Source organism: Rhinopithecus roxellana, chromosome 11 (assembly GCF_007565055.1).
Source record: "Rhinopithecus roxellana isolate Shanxi Qingling chromosome 11, ASM756505v1, whole genome shotgun sequence".
Taxonomy (NCBI): Eukaryota; Metazoa; Chordata; class Mammalia; order Primates; family Cercopithecidae; genus Rhinopithecus; species Rhinopithecus roxellana.
In genome coordinates this window covers 118,858,519-118,885,179 of record NC_044559.1, presented here as the reverse complement: position 1 = coordinate 118,885,179, position 26,661 = coordinate 118,858,519, and the positions used below count along the sequence as shown (strand labels likewise).

Below are 26,661 nucleotides of genomic sequence, written 5' to 3'. Positions count from 1 at the left end.
TCTTTCAATTGAGTAATTAGCCCTCACATATTTAATCTAAATGTTGTACTTTAGGGTTCAATTTTACCAGATTACTATTTTCTACTCTTTATCCCAACTTTTTTGCGTTTCTTTCATTTTCTTCCCTAACTAATCTGAGTTAAAGATGTTTTTGCTTTACTTTTCTACTTTATTAGTTGTTAGTTATAAAATCTTATAATTTTCACATCTGAGAAATTAAACATGTATCTTTGATTTAATAGTTTTAAAAAATTCACCCCTCACCTATTGAATGTTTACCTCCTTTTTATTTTTTTAAAAAATTAGCCTTGAGTTGTAATTCACATACCAAAAAGTTCACACTTCACGTAATTTTTGAAGTATACAATGTAGAGAATTCTGTATATTCAGAATTGCCAATCTCTATTTAATTCCAGAACATTTTGATCACCCCAAAAAGTAACCCCTTATCCATTCTACCTTTCTCCATCCTTTGGAAGACTTTCTTTCTGTAGATTTGCCCAATCTGGAAATTTCATATCAATGCAATAAAAATACATGTGGCCTTGCATGTGGCTTCTTTCACTTTGTAAAATGTTTTCAAGGTTCATCCATGTTGTAGCACATAATGGTCCTTCATTCCATTTTACAGCTGAATAGCATTTCCTTATATGGATGTAACATTTTTGTTTGTCCATTCATAGGATGATTGCCATTGAGGGGTGGCCACATTTTATCTATTACGAATAATGCTTTTATGAGAACTCATGTACAAGGTTGTGTGTGGGCATGTGTTTTCACTTCTTTAGGTATACACCTATGAATCATATGGTGACTCATTAAATTGGTTGAGGAACCGCTGAGTCATATAATTCTGTTTGACTTTTTAAGAAACTGCCAGGCAATGTTCACAATTGCCTGTATAATTTTACATTATCACTACCAAGTATGAGGACTTGAATTTCTCCATGTTCTCATCAACACCTGTTACTGTCTAATTCTCCTCATTCTTATTGCCATCCTCATGGGTGTGAAGTGGTATCTCACTCTGGTTTTGATTTGAATTTTCTATTGACTACTGATGTTTAGCTTCTTTTATTTGACTTTTAGCTGTTTGTATAACTTCTTTGGAAAAACACCTACTCAAATGCTTTCCCTATTTTAAAGTAGGTTATCTGTCTTTTATGGCTTAGTTATAAGAGTTATTTATGTATATATTTTCTTTTAACTTTTATTTTAGGTTCAATGGGTACATGTGCAGGTTTGTTACATGGGTAAATTCTGTGTCACTGAGGTTTGATGTACAAAGTATTTTGTCATCAGATAATGAGCATAGTACCCAATAGGTAGCATTTCAATCCTTGCCCTCCTCCCACCTGCACCCTCAAGAAGGCCCTGGTGCATGTTGTTCCCTTCTTTATGCCCATGTGTACTCAATGTTTAGCTCCCACTTCTAAAGAAGGATATGTGGTATTTGGTTTTCTGTTCCTGTGTTAATTTTCTTAGGATGATGACCTCCAGCTTCATCCATGTCACTGCAAAGGGCATGATCTCATTCTTTTCTATGGCTGCACAGTGTTCTATGCTGTATATATATATATATACCACATTTTCTTTATCCAGTCTGCTGTTGATGGGAATTTAAGTTGATTCCATGTCTTTGTTATTGTGAATAGCGCTGCCTTGAACATACATGCAGTGCATGTGTCTTTATGGTAGAATGATTTATATTCCTTTGGATATATACTCAATAATGGGATTGCTGGATCGAGTGGTAATTCTGCTTTGAGTTCTTTGAGAAATCACCACACTGCTTTAAACAACAGCTGAACAGATTTACATTGCCACCAGCAGGGTATAAGCATTTACTTTTCTCCATAACCTCATCTGCCTGTGTTAATTTTTGACTTTTTAGTAATAGTCATTTTGACTGGTTTGAGATACACTGTGGTTTTGATTTGCAATTCTCTAATGATCAGTGATGAACATTTCTTCATCTGCTTGTTGGGCACCCATATGTGTAACTTTGAGAAGTGTCTGCTCATGTCCTTTGCACATTTTCTAATGGGACTATTTGGGTTTTTTGTTGGTTTGCTTTGTTTAAGTTCCTTATAGTTAGGAAGTTAGGCCTTTGTCAATGCAGAGTTGGCAAATATTTTCTCCCCTTCTATAGATTGTCTGTTTACTCTGTTGATAGCTTCTTGTGCTGTGCATAAGGTCTTTAGTTTAAATAGGTCTCACCTGTCAATTTTTGTTTTTGTTACCATTGCTTTTGGTATTTGCTTATGAAATCTTTGCCAGGTTCTATGTCCAGAATAGTATTTCCTAGGATTTCCTGTAAGGATTTTACAGTTTTAGCTTTTACATTTAGGTATTTTTCATCCACATTAAGTTGATTTTTGAATATGGAGTAAGGAAGGGGTTCAGTTTCAATCCTCTGTGTATATCTAGCCAGTTATCCCAGCATCATTTATTGACTAGGGGAGTCCTTTCCCCATTGCTTGTTATTATCAATTTTGTCAAAGATCAGATGGTTGGAGGTGTGCAGCTTTATTTCTGGGTTCTCTAACCTCTTCTCTTGGTCTATGTGTCTATTTTTGTAACAGCACTATTCTGTTTTGGTTACTGTAGCTTTGTAATACAGTTTTTTGGGTAGTATGATTTCTCCTGATTTATTTTTGCTTAGGATTGCTTTTGCTATTCAGGCTCTGTTTTGGTTCCGTATTAATTTTAGAGTAGTTTTTTGAATTCTGTGAAAAATGTCATTGGCAATTTGATAGGAATAGCATTAAATCTATAAACTGGGCAGTATAGCCATTTTAACAACATTGATTCTTCCTATCCATCAGCATGAACTTTTTTCTCTATTTGCTTGTGTCATCTCTGATTTCTTTCAGAAGTGTTTCATAATTCTTGTTATAAAGATCTTTCACCTCCCTGGTTAGTTGCATCCTTAGGTATCTTGTTCTTTTTGTGGCCATCGTGAACCGAAGTGCGTCCTTGATTTGACTCTCAGCTCGGATGTTGTTGGCATATAGAAATGTTACTGATTTTTTGATTTTGTATCCTGAAACTTTGGTCAAGTTGTTTCTTGAATCCAGGAGCCCTTGGGCAGAACCTATGGGGTTTTCTAGTTATAGAATCATATTGTTTGTAAAGAGAGATGGTATGGCTTCTTCTCTTCTTATTCAGATGCCTTTTATTTCTCTTGACTGATTGCCCTGGCTAAGACTCCAGAGTTATGTTGAATAGGAGTGATGAGAGTGGGCATCCTTGTCTTGTTCTGGTTCTCAGAGGAAAAGCTTACAGCTTTTGTCCTCTCCGTATGTTTTCTGTGGGTCTGTCATAGATGGCTCTTGTTATTTTGAGGTATGTTCCTTCAATGCCTAGTTTGTTGACGGTTTAACATGAAAAGATACTGAATTTTATGGAAAGTCTTTTCTGCATCTATGTGCTGAATCACATCGCATTTATTGATTTGTGTACGTTGTGTGTAAGTCTCTTTGTAGATCTCTAAGATTTATGAATCCAGGTGCTCTAGTATTGGATGCATATATAATTAGGATAGTTATATATTCTTTTTGAGTTGTACCCTTTATTATCTAATGCACTTCTTTGCCCTTTTTGATAATTGCTGGCTCAAAGTCTGTTTTGTCTGAAATTAGAATAGCAACCCCTGCTCCCTATTGTTTTCTATTTGATAGATCTTTCTCCATCCCTTCACTTTGTATTTGATAACTTTTGCCTGGTTTTATGGAGAAGCAGAATTCCCAAGGCACTTGTCACGTGAAGTGCCCCTTATACTGCTTTTTATACTATTAATTTTGTGTATCTTAATCAATATATGATTTACATATTATAAATCCATAACTATTATTTCATATAGCCTATATTAATTTAAATTCATTTGTACATTTATCTCTCAGCTTTTCATTCAATAATGCATTCCTTATTTCTATCTAGGATTATTTTCCTTCTGGTTGTAGACATTTCTTTTGTGTAAGGCTGCTGATGACAAATTTTCGTGGTTTCATTTGTCTGAAAAAGTCTTTAATTTGTCTTCAGTTTTGAGGAATATTTTTACCAGGTATAGAATTCTAGTTTTGATTTTTTTCTCCAATACATTGTGCCTGGAACTACGCAAAGGATTTGAGGGTCTGGATGATGATATCTCCTCTCTAAGAAGATAAATGTTCACTTCTGGCCAAAATGCATCCCAGCAAATCATCTTAAATACGGAGTGAACTGATTGAAGGTGGACTTTGAGGTTTCTGCCCCTGTGACCCAAAACTCTGCATTCTTCTTAACTTCTCACTCACTCATGCTGCTGAGCATCTTAAGGTGCTGAGTACCTCTCTGCCAAGGCACACTCTTGTGTCTCTTTTCTAGTCCTGCCTATGCTTTTAAAAAAGGCACTCTCCAAGGTTCCACAGCCATTATCTTCTCTTACAGTTTAGTCATGACATTATCCATTTGACATTAATAATTTCCTATAGTCTCTCTCACACACATGTTCCCCTTAGAGTTCCCTTTCTTTTTTTCCCTTTCTCCCTTTCCCCCTTTTCCCTTGCTTCCCTTCCCTTTCCTCTCTTTCCCTTTGTTTCCCTTTGTTTCCTTTTCTTTCCTTCTTGTCTTTCCTATCAGTTCCCTTATAAATCACGTCCTTTGTCCCATTCCAACCAAGTATGTTGAACTTTGATCTCCAGTGTGGTAGTGTTAGGAGATGAAGCCTAGTAGGAAATATTTGGGTCATGGGCACTGATTATCTATGAATAGCTTGGTGCTTTTCCAGTAGTAGTGAGTTCCCACTTGCAGGAGACTGGATTGATTCTTGTGGGGAAGGGATTAGTGGGTTGTTATAAAGCAAGGAAGCCTCTTAGGCTTGGTCCTTCTTCCCATGTGCCCATTTCCCTTTGACCTTTTCTGTCATGTTTTGATGCAGCACAAAAGTCCTCACCAGAAACCGAGCAGATGTGGGCACCATGCTTCTTGTACAGCTTGCAGACCATGAGCTAAATAAACCTGTTTCATTTATATATTACTCAGCCTCAGGTATTCCTTTACAAAAAAACACAAAATGGGTGAAGACACCTTCCAAGCTGTTGCTCTTAGATACTAAATTTTTAATATAATAAAGGAATCATTTATTATTTCCCCATGCTGGGTGTAGCCATCAGTTTGCTTGATGAAATTCTATGCAACGCTTTACAGCCAACTCAAAAATTACCTTTCCCATAATGTTTTTTTTTTTTCCTTTATGGACATGAAGCCTCTCTCCTCAGTTCCCATAGAATACTTTGTATCTTCTTTCTGGTCCTTACATTGTTTTAAATGATACAGTTTTTTAAATCTAAATTTAAAGATCTTTGCATCTCCTGTTACTTGCATAAAATATTTCTCATAACTTGTATGCAAAACAGCTATAAAATTGCATTTTAACATGCCTTTGAAAGTAATATATCATAGGGTATACAAATAATGCTATAAATATAGTTTATACATTTGTGAGACAGGGTATGCAGTCACTACATTCTTTTAAAAGTATAACTATATCTATAAAGTCTAAAAATAGCCATGATGATCTATACTCTTACCCCAAACTTTATTATTCCAGAAACTGCATTACTTTTACTGTCATGCCACTAATAAAATGTCTAAATATGTTTTAGTTACCTAAAGAAAACCCAATCTATATATACTCCCTCTTTTAATCTTATGATTATAGAATTAACTCTTGTAAATTATTTTATAGTGAATGAGAAAATAAACTAGTTCATAAAATGAGAACAATTATAAGTAAATAATTATTTCAATTAAAACAAAGTTCACAGAACTTGTGTATTTCTAATGAGATTATTCATAATGCTTATATTTTTTAAATTTAATTTTATAGTTTACTTAAAACTCACCTTATTCTCAAAAATACATGCAATACAGTACAATATAACAAACTAAAAGATACACTCTCACACACACACATATATGTATTTACATATAAATAAAGATAATACCAAGAGAAAAGAGTTGGGGCACTAAATGGAGTCAAGGATAAAAGTAGATCACAAAAGGCATTATAGAAATTTCACAGACTGACTAACAATATATGAAAAATTCGGTTCAAAGCTTTCTATGAGCCAATGTAAGGAAGAAAACATAATTAGTAATAATCATGAGAGCCTTATGAAAACAAAAAACCAAAGCGATTCTTCAGTAAAATTACATCACGTGCTCATAAAAGTCTGTAAACTAATTTCTCACAAATGTCTTCTCAAAGAGAACACGTGTAACATGATAAACAATTACTTCAATCACATTTTTACAATGAATAATGAAGGGCTTCCAACAGACTATTTCATATAACAAATACTCATCAATTCAATAAATCAATACATGAATAGCCAATAAGATATTTAAGGCCAGGCGCGGTGGCTCAAGCCTGTAATCCCAGCACTTTGGGAGGCCGAGGCGGGCGGATCACGAGGTCAGGAGATCGAGACCATCCTGGCTAACAAGGTGAAACCCCGTCTCTACTAAAAAAATACAAAAAACTAGTCGGGCGAGGTGGCAGGCGCCTGTAGTCCCAGCTACTCAGGAGGCTGAGGCAGGAGAATGGCGTAAACCTGGGAGGCGGAGCTTGCAGTGAGCTGAGATCTGGCCACTGCACTCCAGCCTGGGCGACAGAGGAAGACTCCATCTCAAAAAAAAAAAAAAAAAAAAAAAAAAAAAAAAAAAAAAAAGATATTTAAATGTGTCCTTCATAAACCAGTACCACCTTATCTTGAAATGATAGCGCAGTTCTTTAGAGTAAGCATATGCCTTAAATCCGTTTCCTTTTAAAACTTAAGTGCTGAGGAAAAGGTGGTAAAACCTCCAGAAAATATTTTGAGATTTAACAATTATTTAAGAATAATTTATCATTCCTGAAATTTTCCCCACAAAATGATGAAGACAGCAATGTTTTTCTAAATTGGAAATTTCATGCCAGAGCCAGCTTGCTCCTCTTATAAAACACATAGCTAGGAAAGTCAGACTATCAACTTGCCAAATAAGAAACAGAAACAAACAAACAAACAAACAAAAAACTAGAAATGTAAAAGGACTGTAACTCTAGGAGAAGAAATAGTTACATTTGAGGAAAAAGTGTAACAAAAGTACAGTCATGTGAGCGCATACCCAAAAAGGTGATAAAGGTGAAAAAGTTATAAAGAAACCATTTTTTGGAGCATGAAATATATTCCCTGGAACTGTGTTTGAAGTTATCTGCCTAGCATAGATGGCCATTTCCAAAGAGTTGGCTGCCCACCCTTGCAATGCTTTGTAAAATACAACCACATCTACCATCAAGATTCTGATTTCACTGAATGAAACAGGGCCTGGGTATCAGTATCTTTCAATTCTGCCTCCAAGTAATTCCAATGTGCTGCCAATTTCAAGAACCAGATCTTAATTAAGTGGTTCTCAAAGTAAGGTTCCCACACCAGTAGCATCAGCATCACCTTGGAATTTGTTTAAAATGTAAATTCTTAGGGTCTACTCCAGACCTACTAAATCAGAAACTCTAGAGTGAACTCAAGATTCCTGTGTTTTAACAAATCTCCAGGCAATTCTGATGTGCTTGAGAATACAGTACAGGTGGAATGCGCTTTTCTAGGTACTAGGGCTACAATGGTGAACAAAATAGCCTCATTTCCACCTTGCTGGAGCTTGTGGTCTAAGAGACACACGGAAGATCCTCCCTTTGCAAAATTATTCTTTCTGTCTAGTTTATGCCAATAAAACCTGTTCAATTACTTCAACTAATTTTCTAACTTCCAACTTTTTTCTTTCTCAAACCTGTCTACACACAAGTATCACAATAAATATTTAATAAACATCGATTATCTTCTGATTCATTTGTATTAAAAATTCGGCAATGGCTCCTGAAAGGGCCACACCCCACAAAGCTCCAGTTAATCTTCTTAGCATAGTGCTTAAGCCTCTCTGCAATTTGATCTAATATATTTTTTTCAATCTTATATCACAATATAATAAGTAACATTTCACATTGTATTACAAGACACATACTTTTGATCCTTATTTTGTCTGCATTTTCTTACTTATGGCTGACAACGACCATATGAAATATGTACTTTTATGCCAATTTTTCAGATGAATAAACTAAAGCACAGAGTTTATATCATCACCTAAGTCCATACAACTAATAAACGCTGGATCTGGGATTTAGACCTTGTGTTATCTGATTCCAGAACTTAGGCACTATAATAGGCTAAATCACAGACTCCAAAACTATCAGTCCTAATCCTTGCAAACCATAAATTTTACCTTACATGGCTAAGCCTATTCCACTGTGATTAAATTAACAGACTTGAGATAGGCCATTACCCTGGATTATCTGGATAGACTCTAAAGGCAATCACAAGTGTGATAATGAGAGAAGCAGAGGGACATTTGATGCAAGGAGAAGAGGAGGCAACATGAACAAGGAGGCAGGAGAATGACAAGGCCAGTAATCCAGGAATGCCGGCAGCCACCAAAAGCTGAAAGAGGCACGGAACAGTCTCCCCTAGAGCCTGTGGAGGGCACAGTCCTGCTAATACTTTGATTTTGTCCCAGTGATAACTGATTTCAGACTTTCTGCCTCTAGGACCAGGAGAAAAAAAACAATTATATTGTTTAACAGCATCAAGTCTGTGAAAATTTGTAATAGCAGCCACAGGAAACTAGTGCAGGCACTGAAACCCTGCTATCCACTGCCACCTACAGGCAAAACCACTTGTTCCCAAATCAGGATCCACTTGAGTAGAATTTGAGGTTGATGGCCACAGGATTACGTTCAATGGCATTACTCCCATGTCTACCCAGCAGCCTAGAGACGGTATCAAACAACATAAACCTAAAAGAAATGGGATGCCCAGAGGCTGGGAATACTTTTCCAAAATAAGGCACCAAATCAGAGTACGAGAAGTATTAAAGAAGACTTAGGCTGAAAGTAATCCTAAATACTTACGTCAGGTTCCTTCAGTTACCACATACTGAAAGGAGTTCATTCTTGAACTTGTGGCAGGAAGAATCCTGCAAGATGAACATCACTGGTTGACCTAGAAGGGAGTGGTGCCCATGTAGCAGCAGCCTAGTGAGACAGGTTAGATTACTGCAGTTGTGGGATTCCCAGCTGGGTCAGCAACCACAAGCACATGTGTGGTTTAAGGGGACAAGCAACATAAAAGCATCATGTGGATGTCTGGCTCCACATGGTAGGACTTTATCTTGGACTGATGCTACTCAATATGCTCAGCAAGACATGCTAGTCATAGAAAAACTCCAGGATCAAGATGGAGATTCCATCACCTGGAACTAGAGGTCTCTCAGTGGCAAAGGATACTTAGTGAAACAAGACTGCACCTTTTAAAAATGCCAAAGCATGATGGGGTTGTTTACTGCAGCACTATTCACAATAGCAAAGACTTGGAACCAACCCAAATGTGCATCAGTGATAGACTGGATAAAGAAAATGTGGCATGTATACACCATGGAATACCATGCAGTCATAAAAAAGAATGAGTTCATATCCTTTGCAGGGTCATGGATGAAGCTGGAAACCATTATTCTCAGCAAACTAACACAATAACAGAAAACCAAACACCATATGTTCTCATTCATAAGTGGGAGTTAAACAACGAGACCGCATGAACACGGGGGGAAACATCACACACCGGGACCTGTCGAGGGAGTGAGGGGATGGGGAGGGATAGCATTAGGAGAAATTCTTAATGTAGATGACGGGTTGATGGGTGCAGCAAACCACCATGGCACGTGTATACACATGTAACAAATCTGCACGTTCTGCACATGTACCCAAGAACTTAAAGTATAATAATAAAAAAAGTCAAAGCAACTAGTTAATCATTAAGACAAAAGAGATTCTTTTCACATAAGTCAGCAAAATAAATTGCCAGAAGAATTCAAGATATAATTGTAAAAACACCAAAACTACTGAAGTAAAAGTAGAAAATACAGATGAATTGTACATAAAGTTCAGTGTAAAATGTCTTTCTAGGCACAATAAAATATAAACCATAAAGAACAAGATTGGAAGACATAATTATATAAAAACTAAGAATTTTAAAACATGAAAATATGATAAACAGTAAAACAAAGGCCAACAAAAAATAGAAAAAATCTTTACAACATACATAACAGATGAACACATCGATGCTTTAAAAAGTCTTACGAATCAATGATGAAAAAACAAACACTGCACACTTCAAACCAAGCCCAGGGCACAAACAGGAAAAACACACACACACATGCAAAATATACTTGGGCAAGGCATAAAAAATGGTGAGCTTCATTAGTACCAAAGGCATAAAAATATATAAATATACATGATTGGATACTATTTTAACTTGTCAAATTAGAAAATATGAAAAAATACTTATATATTCAGCATTAGCAAGCATACAGAAAAACAGGCATCTCATAAACTGCTTGCAAAAGTGGTACATTTTTGAGGAGTAATTTAGACTTACCAAATGTCTAAATTACGAATAATAATTAACAGAAAATTCTACTGTGTATGGTTTCATTTTCCTTTCAGTACATGATGTGAGATGTGTCAAAGCTATACATTGTTCAATGAAGATTGATTAAAATTGTTTATCACCAAAAGCAACTAATAACAGCGATGACTTGGATTAGCGAATTTTGGTACCTTCACTTAATGGGATACTCTTGGCCCATAAAATATTAATAAACAGTTGATTACAGATTGCAAACAAAATTAAAAGCATAGTCAAAAACAGCAGTGTGGTCAATATAAATGCATATTTATTAAAAATATATATGCATATATGCATAATGTTCATATCATGGTAGTAGGGTTATGGTTAATGTCATTGTCTTTCGTACCTATATCTAAACACTTCTCTAAAATAAAAATGTATTTTTCTTTTCGTGGTAAAAAGAAAAAAGAAATTTTGTAGCAATAAAAAAGCTAAGAAATTCTTAACAGTATATGGTCTTTACCCATAGTATTATTTTAGTTAACTAATATTATCCAACAAAATCCAAAGATAGAGAATGCCTTGGGTATCTTTAAAGACAGACATACAACCAAGAACATCGACCTGACAGGTCGTTATCTAAGTGGATCACCCTTTCAGTAAGCAACACTTTCTACTGGGTTTTACACATCTACTTATATATATCTGGTTCCATGCCTAAAGTTTTCTGTTCTCACAGAGTAGGGGCTCAGGAAATACATGCCTAATGTTAAGGATAAATGGTATGCCTACTCGATACAATCTATGAATCTTTTAGGCAATAAAGATGTTTGATTTGAGTAATTGATGTATCTGCATAAATCATTATGTCAAAAGATCATACTAATGTCCTTAAAATGATTCATATTTAATATGGCATATTCAGTTTTTCAAGTTCTTGTCTCACTATAGGGAATCGAGTCTAATTTGCCTTTACTTAGTATAGGAAACATGTTTTTCCTACAATTTTTTAGGCAATTATAACAATTCTTCACAGGAGTTGGAATGCAAGTATAATTATTTCATTTTAATGTGGCTAAAGGAAAAGCATATTTAAAGATTATAAAATGAAAATGAATTTTTAATTTTTGAATGCAATTGTAACTGTGATATAAAAGTTATTATTATTAGTCAAAAATTTTGTGATCATTGGTAACATAATTTTATAGACCTTTTTACGACTATCTTCCTAAAACTTTACCTTGTATAGTAAGTATGCTACCTAACCACTCTCTCTCTCTCTCTCATTTTAGATATGGTTTGTACATTTTCAGCACAAATTTTTCTTAAAGCCCATGTATTTCAAGCGACTGCATTTAATTTTTTAAAATTTAAACATTTAGGTTCAGGGTTACATGCGTGGGTTTGTCCTATAGGTAAAACTCATTTCACAGGGATTTGTTATCCAGATTATTTCATCACCCAGGTAATAACCCTGGTACCCAAGTTGTTTTTTCTGGTTCTCTTCCTCCTCCTACTCTCCACACTCAAATAGGTCACAGTGTCTGTTGTTCCCCTCTTTGTGTCTAAGAGTTCTTTTCATTTAGCTCCCACTTATAAGTGAGAGCATGTGGTATTTGATTTTCTGTTTCTGCATTATAGTTTGCTAAATATGATGGCCTTCAGCTCCATCCATGTTCCCACAAAAGATATGATCTCTTTCTTTTCTAGTTAATTTTTTAAAATCATCCAGCTAAAATACCTTTGAATAAAATCAAAATTAAAGTGATTTAATTTACTTACGCACCAGAAATTACGATATATATGAAAATGCAAATAATAGGTTTTAACTCAAGGACAATCTAAAATAAGGGCATTGCTTTTTGTGTTTAGAGGGATAATTACACTTTATATTCAGTCCTACAGCAATACTACCAGAATACTACTTGACAACAAGTATCAAAACAGTTAAAAGAAAATAACTACATACTTGCACTTGGTGTCTTGGCAAAAAAAAAAAAAAAAAAAAAAAAAATGACTACAGTTAAATTTCAGCTGTTTGCACCACTTGCTTTTTATTGCAGTAAAACTGTTTCTAAGGACTGGTATTTAACCATTATTTCAGATTTAAAAATCTTGATCTGTTAGAAATTATGATGGGAGAATGTTATGGCTTCTAAACTGGCCTATGAAATATTGGCTTATCTTCTTATGAGAGAAGACAATAATTCTGGTATTTACTGTCTAAGGGACTAAAGCTTTGAAAATTATAATCGTCACAGAAAAAAACTGTAATATTTTTCTCTTTACTGAAGCTTTTATCCACATCCATATCCAGCACTAGATATAGAAGGACACACAGAGGTAATGTCACATGGACATAGTTTGCATTATTTGTGTGGCTTTTAGTTTATCATGATGTCAAATCTGCACAAATGTATAATACAGATAGGAATGTAGGTGCATGAGCAGCAGTGGGGACCATAACTCATTTCCAACTGAAAGATAATGATCAGTGTTATTTTTATTAAAATGTGGGTACTTCTACTTTTCAAGATAGTGCATATTCAAACAAATAGTTTCTCAACCACTGTAAGCCAAGTCCTAATATTTTAAGCAAATCCACAACATTTTAAAATATTCATCACCTCCAGATAATCATGAGATTGGTTAATCATGAGATTGGTATGTGTGTTTTTGTTTTGATCCAACAGAAAGACAAAGGTAATTTTGATTAGACAGAGAAGAAATCACTTATGCAAAAATGATTGAGAAAAGAAATCATGTATTGCACAATAAATGAAGCAAGCGAAAGGGTGCCTTGAAAGGATGTTTTTTAGACTGACTCAGGGTAGAGTTTTCCCTCAAAACTATTTTACAATTATAATAGTTCCTTTAGGACACATAAATTTGATTTTTTTTTTTTTTTTTTTTTTTGAGACAGAGTCTCGCTCTGTCACCCAGGCTGGAGTGCAGTGGCACCATCTTGGCTTATGCAAACCCTGCTTTTCGGGTTGTAGCTATTCTCCTGACTCAGCCTCCTGAGTAACTGGAATTACAGGCATGCACCACCACGTATGACTATAATTTTTTGCATTTTTAATAGAGATGGGATTTCACTAAGTTGACCAGACTGGTCTTGAACTCCTGACGTCAAGTCATCCACCCACCTCAGTCTCACAAAGTGCTGGGATTACAGGTATGAATCACTGCAACTGGCCCACAAATTTTATTTTATGTTCTTTAATGGAAGGACCTTAGAGCAATTTTTCTTCTGAAACTTTTTAAAATTAGTTATTAGATTTAGAGAAAAATGAATCTTCTCTGATCAAAATTGGAATTAGGTGAGAAAGCCACCCTCTCTTTTAGCAATACCTTCCCCACTTCTTGCCTTGAAAGCCCCTAACAATGAGATTCTAGAATCATCCAGGAATTATACCAAAAATACAAATTCCCAACTGTATTTCATGATTTATTTTTCTTTTTAGAGATAAAGTGTCATTCTGTCACCCAGGCTGGAGTGCAATGGCAATGATCGTAGGGTACTACAACCTCAATTTCCTGGGCTCAAGTGATCCAACCACTTTTCCCCATTCAATGGGATTACAGGTGCCAGTGACTGCACCTGGCCTCATTCCCAGAGATTTTAATCTAAGATTTTACAATCTGCATTTAAAAATGTGTAAGCAAATTTATATGTAAATTTTCATTGGTCCTTAATCTCCATTTTGAGAATTTTCGCCAAGGGTTCCATTAGCATAGTTAGAAACCAATGACCTAGAATACACGTAGAAATTCTACTAGACATCATATCACATGAATGAAGTGTCAGGAACTTTATTTTGCTTGAGGGGATAATTTTATAGTCCAAAAAAGTCTTAATATTAAACATTATTTAACCAATAGATTGGCATTTAGTAAAATAAAATGTATTTGAGGACCAAGAACTTAAAACTTTGCTCTCTAGCTTCCAGCAATAAAAATGAATAAATTGGATCAAATAAAGGCTTTTCTTATGAGATAAAAATGATCATAAAATTTACGGCGCTTGGCTATGAGCCAGTTTACATACTACAGAAACAGTGCCTGGGCTAAGAGACTTGACCAAATAAACTAATTGTGTAGGTCAGAGTATAGGATTCTGAGATCATATAAAAATCACAAACTGAGAGGAGCCATTACATGAGACCTGCAAACATACAGCAATTTAAGCATATTTAAATGTGAACTATAAAGCTCAGATTCTAGATGGTCCAAGTATCTTGATTCAATGATAAGCAAATAATAATTTTTTAAAAAATTTCTCAGCTGAGGAGGACTCATGATTTTGCCAACTGCCTTAGTAGTTGTTGGAGCATGAATGGGTACAAACTCATTTTATGTAATACTAGATTATAGTTCTTTTCTCAAAATACTAGGAAAAATACTTTTCTACTATTCTCCTTCCCTACATAATTTAAAGGAAATGGAAATCTTATTCAACCCCAATCTCAAAAAAAAAAAAAAAACATAAATTGCAACTGATGATATTGACATTGAATGATTTTTACTTTATCTTTCTATTGCATTATAGTTGAGAGCAATATTTCCATATATGTTGATTATAACCCTAGAAAAATCACACCAGGTAACCTCAGTTGAGCCCTGCTGATCGGGACAAAGGGAGAATCCACCCCCGGAACTCTGTGCTAAAAACGCCTCCGTCTACAAGAAGAGATGCCTTTTTCTAATTCAGGTAAAAATTAATAAATTCGCTGCATGGAATTGTGTTACTCTCCCACAAACATAAAAAAGAAAGATTTTACTTCAGTCTTAACTTCATATCACAGAGTTCACTTCAGATGTGCCAAGGATAGTCCATTAAATTGTGGATGCAAAAAAAAAAAAAAAAAAAAAAAAGTAGAATATCAGGTAGTTGTGTCATTTCATGACAAAAATGTGCATTTTAAGACCTTGCCTAGGCCGGGCCCGGTTGCTCAAGCCTGTAATCCCAGCACTTTGGGAGGTCGAGACGGGCGGATCACGAGGTCAGGAGATCAAGACCATCCTGGCTAACACGGTGAAACCCCGTCTCTACTAAAAAAATACAAAAATCTAGCGGGGCGTGGTGGCGGGCGCCTGTAGTCCCAGCTACTCAGGAGGCTGAGGCAGGAGAATGGCATAAACCCGGGAGGCGGAGCTTGCAGTGAGCTGAGATCCGGCCACTGCACTCCAGCCTGGGCCACAGAGCGAGACTCCGTCACAAAAAAAAAAAAAAAAAAAAAAAAAAGACCTTGCCTAAGACTCAACTACACAATGAAAACTTCCTACATATTCCTACCCTACTGTGGCTTTTCTAGACTTTTTTTATTGTTTCATTAAGTGTATAAAGTGAGAGAATATTTTGAAATATATTATTGTGGGTTTTTTTTTCTCTTATACTTACTTATAAATAATCCTTACTTTACTGAGCCAGCAGCAATCTTTTTCTCCAAGACAGCTGGGATCAGAGAAAGAGACAAGAAAGAATTGACAGAAAGCCTTTCAATTTTTAAAACTAATCTTGAGAACTATTTCCAAAACAACATCCTTAAAAACCTGGCTTTAAATTTCTATAGCAAGATGCCTGAGATAAGCCATTTTAAAATTAGAAAAGTTTTCCTTCAAACACAAAAAACAAAATTTGGAAAACTGAGCTTAGAATCTTACTATAAGCTATAGAGTAGGCTATCTGATGCATAAGAACTATTTTTTAGGAAAAGAACAAATATCAAGCCTTCCTTGGCTGAGCAGTGAGCCTAGAGAGAAAAGAAGAAAAGGAGAGGGGATATAAGGTTAGGTGCCGTTCCCTTCTCCACAATTGATTGTCATGTAGAGCACCTACGTTAAATATTATAGGACTATTAAGCATTCCTATTTAAAATTTAATTTTGTGCTCTGTAGCCTATAATTATAAAACACAAATATATTGATGCTAATTAGAAACTAATTCATTCAACAAATAATTATTGAGACCTATTATGCACCAGACACCTGAAAATAATGCAACAAATTGGGAAATCAGAGTTCCTGGGATTCCTCAGGAAATTTTCAGTCTATTGAAAGTGGTAGGGTGAGAGGAAATACAAATTACTGCCTTATAATACTTTGACACATTGCTACTTCTACCTTTACCACTTACACATGAAATTCTAGCCCATCTTTTCTTAATGTACTTACAGATTATTCATATCATTTATTGATATAAGCCACAAAAACTTTCTGTAAGTGCCCTTTGCTTGTTTTGTGAGTCAGAAGCAGCCCAAGGAAAAAAAATTAAAGAAAAACATTTTTTAATAAAAAAATTAAAATTAAAAAATATTAAGTAAAAAAACCCAGAGCCATCTTAATAGAACAAAAGCAATGACAAAAGAGAGCTTCAAAAGCAGGGAGAGGGGAAATCAGCCTAAAGAAAATAATTAGATGCTGAAGATGTTGTGAATCTCTTGGGTATAAGGCCCACCTGCAGAAGGAGGTCCAGACAGAGCAGCAGAGATACCATTGGTTTTCTTTGAAGCAGCAGCTACAGAATTTGGGGGTTGTGAAGTTTTAACTGTGGAGAGGGATGCAAAGGGCATAAAGATTTTGAAAAGATTATTTATATAAGAGCATCTGCAATAACATTTCCCTGGAATTATCAGAATGAGACCAAGAAGGAGGGGATCTTGCAGGACTTGGACACACAATAGAATTGTGGACTACAAAACAGGGGAAATACACTAGTTACTGAACCTCAGAAAAAGAGAAGATACCAAAATAAATGATAACAAGGAACAAAATGAGGTCACAAAATCCCTACTTAAAATAATTATTACCATGTAAATGTGAGGAGCAAATGAACAAGGAAAAATGTAAAGAAAAGGTAAAGAAAATGACACATGAAGAAGAAGCCAGAGAAGGATGAATACTTGTGCTGGGAAGGGTAGCGGGGGCTGGTAGAGGAAGGTGGGTATGATGAATGGGTACAAAAAACAGAAAGAATGAACAGGACCTATCTGATAGCACAACAGGGTTATTATCATCAATCATAATGGTACACTTTAAAATAAAGAGAGTAACTGGATTGTTTGTAACTCAAAGGATAAATGCTTGAGGGTATGGGTACCCCATTCATGATGTGATTATTATACATTGCATGCCTGTGTCAAAACACCTTATGTAGTTCATAAATATATACACCTATCATGTACCCACAAAAATTAAAACTAGGTGTTTCAGTGAGCTGAGATTGAGCCACTGCACTCCAGCCTGTGTGGCAGAGTGAGACTCCTCCAAAAAAAAATTAATAATTAAAACTAAAAAGCAGAAGACGAGTGTGTGAAAAATGGATACTTGAAAAAATCCATTAAATTACTTTGTATGTCATGTTGCTTATTTCTTTTAATTCCTAAATTCATCTGAGTCAGTAGCAATATATTCTTTCTCCCTGCTTGTTATACAGCAAGGAACATCCTTCTTCCAAGGTAAAATTAATACTTCCACCTACGTGTTAGATTCTGCTCCCTATAAACAAGTCCCAATAAAAAACAGGCTGAACAACTATATAACTGCATATAGACACGTGTCAATTAATGACAGGAATAAGTTCTGAGAAATGCATTGCTAGGCGATTTGTCTTCACCTCAACATCATACAGTATAGTTACACAAAACCACATGGTATAGTTTTTAAATTTATATATGTATTTTTTATATGAAAAATCAAATATCCCAGCACCATTACTAAATATCAATCATTTTCTCTACTTGGTTCGGGAGAATGCAAATTGATATTGCAACTGATATTGAGGAAAAGCACATTAAGTTCATAAAACATCTATGGAAAATAAAAGGTAAGGAAACTATTAATTTTCACATAAAATACAAACAAAAGAAATAATCATCATGCAATATTTAGCTCAGAAATTTCAAAAGAATCACAATATTGCTAAGCTAAAAACTTAAACAGAATTGTGTATAAATATACACAGTCGGAATGATGGGAGGGAGAGAAATAGGATTTGGGGAAAGGAATAGAGGTTCCATTCCTCATAATAGGATGTCAATAGAGGAAGCCAAAATTTTTGAATCAAGAAATGACTATATATTATTTTATAAATACGGACTAGCACCTATAACCAGTCCCTAATAAAAGTGAGAAAGTATAGAGGAATGATCTTGAACATAATAGGATATCTCCAGGAAATTGGATTGACATTACTGAAGGAATGTCAGCTGTTTGTCATTATAAGACTGTCAATTCTCTTTGACACTTTTAGACTAGATGCATAGAGTCACTGTGATAAAAATTTGTTACATGTGATACATAAAGATGAAAGTGGTAAACAGAAAAAGTTGGTATGTAAAATACAAACATGCTTACAACACTAGAAAATATTCGCGCATTTCACAAAAGCGAAAAAATGGACAAAAAAATGGACAAAAGCCTTAATAGTCAATACAATAAAGAAAAAATATACATTTGTTGTGTAGTTTGCTCTTCTTTTCCCACCCCAGCCACGTTGGTCTTCCTGCATGGGCCTTTCCCTCTGGGTTCCATTCAGAAAGAAATGCTCCATCACTAACAAACCCTTTCCTTGTTTCCATTCTGCTGTGTAGCAGTTAACAGCATCTGCAACGCTTTCTATTTATTGACTTACTGCCTGTCTCCCTAATGAGAGCCAAAGACCATCCGTTTCAGTCACTCCTTTATTTCTAGTGCCTACAGCAGCGTTCTCACACACTAGGAGTTCTATTTCTTCTTTGAAGCAATTTTATAATATTGAGATAATATGAAAATAACCGGGAAATCCACTAGTTGAGAACAGATTAGTAAACTGTTGAAAGTCACTACAGTGAAATACAAATAATGATGAATATTTAATGGCATGACTTACTGAAAAGTAGAAAAATATTTTCATCTATGTTGAAAATCCGCACATTTATCTGTGTTCATACATGTATAACAAATATGCATCAGAGAAAAACTAGAAAGAGAGAAAGGGGAAGGTGGGGGTGGGGAAAGGAGGCTGAAGAAGAGGAAATGGGAGGAGGAGGTGTTGGAGGAGATGGAAAAGGGGAGAAGGAGAAAAGAGATTTGGGGAGGGAAGAAATTCATAGATCATTTATAAAACAACATATTAACAGGGCTTTTCAAAGAGTGATAATATTAAATTATTTTGTTCACTTATTCATGGTTTCAAAGAGTGATAATATTAAATTATTTTGTTCACTTCTCTGGTTTCTATGAGATTCACGAGAGTATTCGTTGCTTTTATAATTGATATTTTTTTTTCATTTTATATGAAAGTAAACACACAGCCTTCTTCTCAACTTAACATTTGTCTTTACAAACACATTGGCCTAGGATAAGGTGGTGGGGGCAGAAATTTGGGAGACACTTAATAAATGTTTCCCAAGAGACATGTTCAAAGTACACGGTCACTTACTGTGTATGATCCACTGATGGCCTGTGGTTTTCTTCCCCATGATGAATGCTAATCCCGTTCCCAAGCCCCCACCTGAATGTGTTTGAATCTTGAAGTAAATGTACTGGGATAGGCTGATACCATTTACACAGGCTTCTTTCCTCAAAGCTGCAAACTTCCATAACTTGGACAGGGTAGAACAAAGAAAAGGTGAGCTAGTAAGTGGCAATTTCTATCCGTACAATCTTAATCAGCACTTTCTTACTCTTGTTTTTAATTATAATGTAACTTTTAAACATTATTAAAATAACTAGGCAAATGGTTTGTAAAATCACTGGAAGAGTTTCAAAGAAATCTAGGTTTTTTTCTAGTCAAATATTTATGGGAATAAAATACAGGAAAAATACATGTACTAATGATCCGGTTTCATGAGGAGTTGAGATTTTTATTAGCTTCTACAGCAGCAATTTAAGCAGTTCCATTAACCAATTTCATTCCTTGCCTGATCTCCAACTTCTGACAAGTCTGTTCTCCTTTTCTCAGCCTCTGAAGGGGTTATTGCAAATTCCCAACTACAGTTTAAGCAACGAGATTTCCAATAACTTTCATACTGGACCTGTTTCCTAGAAAGTTTTACAGATTCTTGTAATAATTTTATTCCAATATCACAGGAAATTACAGATCCACTGATTTTTTAAAAAATGTACAGGTTATGCATAAAACTGTTATCTGAATTCTCTCTGAATGTGTTCATGTGTCTAAAATCTTCCGCTGCTGAATAAAAAAGAAAGATTCAACTCAATGAAGTTCTTGTGTATACTACAGAAAACCTGGTGTGCACTCTAACTTTTAAATGACATTAACAGTGCCAGCATACCACTATGACCATTTAGAAATTTGGGTATATGAGTTAATGTAAAATCTGAAAAGGAAACATTTATAAAAGTGTTTTTAATCATGACATTCAAGTGTATTAGTTAATCTCTGACATTAATTGTTTATCTTGTGAAGGGATTTAGGATCCAATATATCTCTTTTCTTCATATCATTTAAAAGATATAATTGGTAGGCTTTTAAAAGAACCGTTAGAAAATATAACGTGTCAAGCAAGATGAATAGGTTCTAGGGATCTGCTGTACAACATCGTAGTAGAGTCAACCATAATGTATTGTACCCTTAACATTTTGTTAAGAGGGCAGATCTCATGTTTTTTTGTTTTTTTCTTTTTTTTTTTTTTTTTTTTTTTTTGAGACATAGTCTCACTCTGTCACCCAGGCCAGAGAGTGCAGTGGCACGATCTCAGCTCCCCCTCCTAGGCTCAAGCAATTCTCCTACCTTATCTTCCTAAGTAGCTAGGATTACAGGCACACACCACCACACCCAGCTAATTTGTGTATTCTTTTTGTAGAGATGGGGTTTTGCCATGTTGGCCAGGCTGGTCTCGAACTCCTGGGCTCAACTGATCTGCCCACCTTGGTCTCCCAAAGAGCTGTGATTACAGGCATGAGCCACTGCACCTGGCCATGTTATGTGTTTTTATCACAATTTTCAAAATCAATTTGAAAACTTGTATAGTTTACAAGCAGATTTGTCGTAATATTTTATCTTACAAAAGGGTGGAAGAGACAAGATCTCAGTTTATCCATAAATAAAATTGTAATAATTCATTTATAGTTGTTCAAAATTATAAAAACTCTTTGATTAAAAATAACTTAATAGTAGGCATTCATTTAGAACATTTAAAGGATTTATCAAAACTTCCCCTCTAATCATAAATGACATTATTAAAATGGCAAAGTTGAACTTAGAGGAAATTCAGTATTCCCTAAAGATACTCATTATGTGTAATTTATTAGGTTTTATATAAACTCTTACAAACACTACAACTTATATAAGATCATAAGGGGATTCGAATGCCTTCCCATGAGGAAGTCTGAACACCATCACACTTTCCATTGTACTATTTTCCATCTGTGGTGCATGATATAAATCCCTGGCTAGCTAGAGTTAATTACTGTCTCATCTTCTGCACAAAGTGAGTCAGCTTTACTTTTATGATTTTTTGGTCTAGATCAGATAGTTAATTGGTGGTGTATTTGTACATTAAGGAACATTTTTTTCTGGGTTAGAAGAATAAATATGAACCTCATTGGATTTCTTAAGTCCTAGAATTTCTTCACAAGATTGACATAAAATAAGGGTTTCACTACTCTCTGTGTTATCTGTCTGTTCTGAGCCCTTAATATTATCAAGACACTTGAGAAATATGATGGTACAGTCAATTCGCAGGCTACTCCATGAAGAATAGCGAAGGGAAAGATATTACAAAGTGTTTACTCCTTCTGATCTTATGCTTTGCTTATTCAGACAAAGATTAATCTTTCTCCTCTAAGACTGTATCTTTGGCTTACAAATCCACTTTTAAATTAAATTGTTTGTCTTTGATCCATTTAGGAAAAGCCAATGAATTGGCAGGTAAAAACCAGGACACAGGGGACAAAGGTCCCATTTGCATTAAGATAGGTTTTCTCATTAATTCTGCATATTTTAATAGTACTAATGTTATATGTGCATTTTGGCAATGGCAAAATTTGAATGAATTAATCGGACAGTACTATAAAGCTACCTCCCTAAACATTCCCTATTTTATAGTGTGAGGAGTACAGATCAAAGGGAATGGATGGAAAGAGCTACAAAATGCTACTCCCAGAGTCAAGTAAAGTTTGTGAAAATCATAGTTTTCAATCCAAAACATTAATCTAAAGACACTTACCTCTTACTGGGCCTGGCAGAAAATGCATTCTGACTCTTCCACTACAATTTTCTGTATGAATAACTGTTACATTTAGAAGTTGCACTAACTCATGTTGAAAATATCTAACTATGATACTAGGCTGTGCTATTTAGAGATTACACTTGTATTTTCTTACCTATTTTGTAGCAATAAACAAATTTTAAGAATCCACCTACCACAGGATGCTTCATCTGATTTGTCAGGGCAGTCATATTTAAAATCACATTTCTGCATTTTTTCGATGCAGTGACCATCAGATCTGCAGACAAATTCATTGTCTGTGCAGTTGTGTGGAGGTAATGTTACAGGAACTGAGGTTTCAGGTGGAGTTGGGAAGTCTGCTGGCAAATTACCTTGATAAGAAAAAATATACAGGCATCATTTAGCAGGTTTTCTACTTCTTTAAAGATTTTACACAGTGAAGCTTTCTAAATATGCCTTACAATTAATATCATAGAGAACAGTGGGTAGTATTGACTACTCTGCTAAAATAAAATTGAGGTTCTTGTTTTAGTAACAGTAAATAACTAAATAACTTTGATCATGAAAAATGATTAAGGTACAGATGGAAATTACTGAAAAGTTATTCAGAGCTCACCAAATACATGGGAGGCCCAAGGCCAGGGCTTAGAGAATCAGCAGGAACCAAGGGAGTTTCAGATTCTGGAATTAAGAACCAGAGTAAAGATCTAAATAACTTTCTAATCTACTAGGTAAATAACCTTTGTTCTTCCACTGCTACAATAAATCTAACGTCTCCTCATCTTTGTTTAATGTATTTTCACATATTCAAAATGCAAGGCTTCAGGAAAGAGTCAAACCAGAAATCCTCACCTAGAAGTTTTCTACAAGATTACAATTTCTGAAATTACTGAGGATGGAAGACATTTATAGATGTTGACTATTAGTTATTCAATAAATGTGTATTGATAACATGTCTGTGCCATACACATGGTAGATGCAGGGAATCCAAGCTGTGGAGAAAAAGTTAAATATTAAATCTGAACTCAATTGAACATGGACACAAAGAATGATTACCAAGTCCCAGAACGGGTTGTGTGAGCCCCTTGAGGCTTTCATCCAGCGTCGTTTCAAAGAAATCTCTATGTCAATCTATTCCTATATGTTAGTTATTGAGAAACAACAGACAATAGCAAAAACAAGTCGACCTTTTTGTGTTCCTTAGGCCCTATCAGGAAGGACCTTTGTGACTGGACCTCATGCCAAACAACTCATTACGAAAAGAGCTAGGGTCCCAGACTGCGCCGAAGCTTCATGAGACCTCTCCTTGTCTGTGCATGGATGAGTGGCCAACTCTGGAGCCCAGGCCATTGCTTCCCGGCCTCGTGGTGAATCCTCCATTGTCTGGTGAGTGCGGTGTCCAACTCTGGAGCCCAGGCTGCTGCTTCCCAGTTTGGTGGTGAATCCTCCATAGTCTGGTGAGTGTATAGGTACGTATGTATATGTGTGTGTGTGTGTGTATAATTTTGTTCACTTATTCATGCTCTTCTCTGGTTTCCATGAGATTCACGAGAGTATTCATTGATTTTTAATTGATATTTTAAATTGATACATATATTTTTTCCCTTCTCCCCTTCCCATTGCAATTTGCTTATTATATCATTTGCTTATACTAATTTGCTTATTATATCATTTGCTTATTATATCTGCATTACCATTTATGTGGGATAAAGTTTGTTTACCCTTAAAGGTACTCTGTGTGTGCCTTTTCTTCTCCCCTCACACATTTCCTGCACAGAACACAAGTCAAATATGAAATCTTTGCCATTAAATAGTTAATAGTCTAGTAGACAAGGCAGTCAGATATATCTTTCATTACAGGCATTTGGGATAAATTTATGGTAGAGATATAACTCCAGGGAAGCAAGAATGGCATCTTTCACCCCTGCAACCATAGTAAAATTCACAGACTATGGCACATGGTAGGTATGCTAACATGGACAATTGAATAGATGGATGGATGGATGGACGGACGGACCAATGAAAACCAGAGTGAATGAACAAAATAACAAATGGAAGATTTCACAGTATATTGAAAGAAAACAGAGGAAAACCATATATCAAATGGGAGTCAAATAAGATGCCTTGGCAAGCTGATGCTTAAACTGACTTTCAAAGGTTGATGAGCTCATCTTGCTAGGTGAAAAATAATACAAGGTTTTTATGGGCAATGAGAAAAAACTTGTGTGAATGCATGGAAATATATTAAACTGTTTTTTTATTTTAAATACTGTGAGAGTTTAATATGATAATATCTTGTGATATGATAAGCATGCATCTGATTGACTCATTACATCTGGAATGGGAGAGTAGACAGTTACCATAAAGAGCCAGGTGAAATCAACTTAGGAATCTGAAATAAACACACAAAAATGTGGAGAAATAACAAGATATAAAATGTCTACTTCAAGATACACCTTTTGTCATCAGTGTGGAGCAGGAATTGTAGGTTGCTCTAACATTGGGAAAAAAATAGTTATAATAGTTAACCTCTTTCTTTAATCCAGGCAACTAATAAACTAAAGCAGAGATGGTTTAAAGGAAAGAGCAAAAATCTGAGCAATATTAAACGTTCAGTATCTGGAGGACTGGGGATTTACATGCTGTTGGGAATTCAGGGAAAATCCAATAACTAGTACTTTATTTCTTAGCTCAAGTGTGGAGGCAATTAAGAACTAAGATTGAAGACAGATCAAAATATCAACTTTTTATTGATATAGCTAATCCTGAAGAAAATTGCCTATTTCTGTAGACAAGTGGTCCTCTAAAATGCAAAACCCAGAAATAAGACCCAGAACTATGCCTTACAGGCTACCCTGGGTGAAACTATAGCAAGGAAGAAGTGACCAGATTTCATATTTCCTTAGCTAGTAGACACTAAAAAGAAAAGAGGAGGTGAGGGACCAGGCATGCATACTCAGGTTCTTCTTGAAAACCCACCAATCCATTGTTGCTCTTCCTTCCTCTGGGAAGGAATGAATAAGAGGATGAAGAGAGACCAGGAATGTTAGGCTACCAGATAGAGCTCAGTGTACATGAGAGACTAAGACCAAGGAAATAGTATTCAGATCCCATAGGGGTGAGTTTGAAATGATTAATGGATTGTTAAGTAAATCAACATTCTATTCCCCAGATCAGATATATAAAATACAGAAGAGAAGGAGTCAGTTTTTAGGGGTAAGAAATATTTTCTCACCACGTGTGGTGGCTTACATCTGTAATCCCAGCACTTTGGGATGCCATGGCAGGTGGATCACTTGAGCTCAGGATTTTGAGACTAGCATAGGCAACGTGGTGAAACCTCATCTCTACAAAAATGAAAACTACAAAAATCAGCTGGACACGGTGGCCCACACCTGTAGTTCCAACTATGTGGGAGGCTGAGGTGGGAAAATCACTTGAGGTGGGGAGGTTGAGGCGGCAGTGAGCCGAGATCACACCACTGCACTCTGGTCTGGGTGACAGAGTAAGACCCCACCTCCCCACCCCCATGCCAAACTAAAAATTAAAAATTAAAAAAAACAAAGTAAAATAAATGTAAAAAGAAATATTTTCTATCCTAGAACAGAAAGCCTATGACATCAACACAAAAAAAGCAGATCCTAACAGGTTGGAAAGTTTATCCCACATCCAGTTTGATACACTCACGTCTAAGTCATTGAACGAAAATAAGAACCCAATTAGAGGTGAAAGTTATTACCTTCCACAGAAATCTGATGCATCCAATGTTATAAAATTTGAAAAAAAAAAATTTAAAAGAGAATCGTTTTATCATTTTTGAATGCTGATGGTTTTTATTATTATTATACTTTAAGTTCTAGGGTACATGCGCACAACGTGCAGGTTTGTTACATATGGATACATGTGCCATGTTGGTGTGCTGCACCCATTAACTCGTCATTTACATTAGGTATATCTCCTATGCTGATGATTTTGAAGATGTTGAAGGACAGAGTTTGAAA

General features: G+C 35.4%; 1 protein-coding gene across 1 annotated transcript in view; it reads right to left on the bottom strand.

Moving 5' to 3' along the window:
• The window catches only part of MALRD1 (MAM and LDL receptor class A domain containing 1), a 706,902-nt gene that overhangs the window by 444,529 nt on the left and 235,712 nt on the right, over positions 1-26,661 (bottom strand). The window contains exons 20-21 of the mRNA XM_030940611.1: positions 22,855-23,031; positions 19,906-20,068 (exon numbers count right to left, since the gene is read on the bottom strand). Of these exons, the coding sequence (XP_030796471.1) occupies positions 19,906-20,068; positions 22,855-23,031 (340 nt within the window). The remainder of the gene's footprint in view (positions 1-19,905; positions 20,069-22,854; positions 23,032-26,661) is intronic.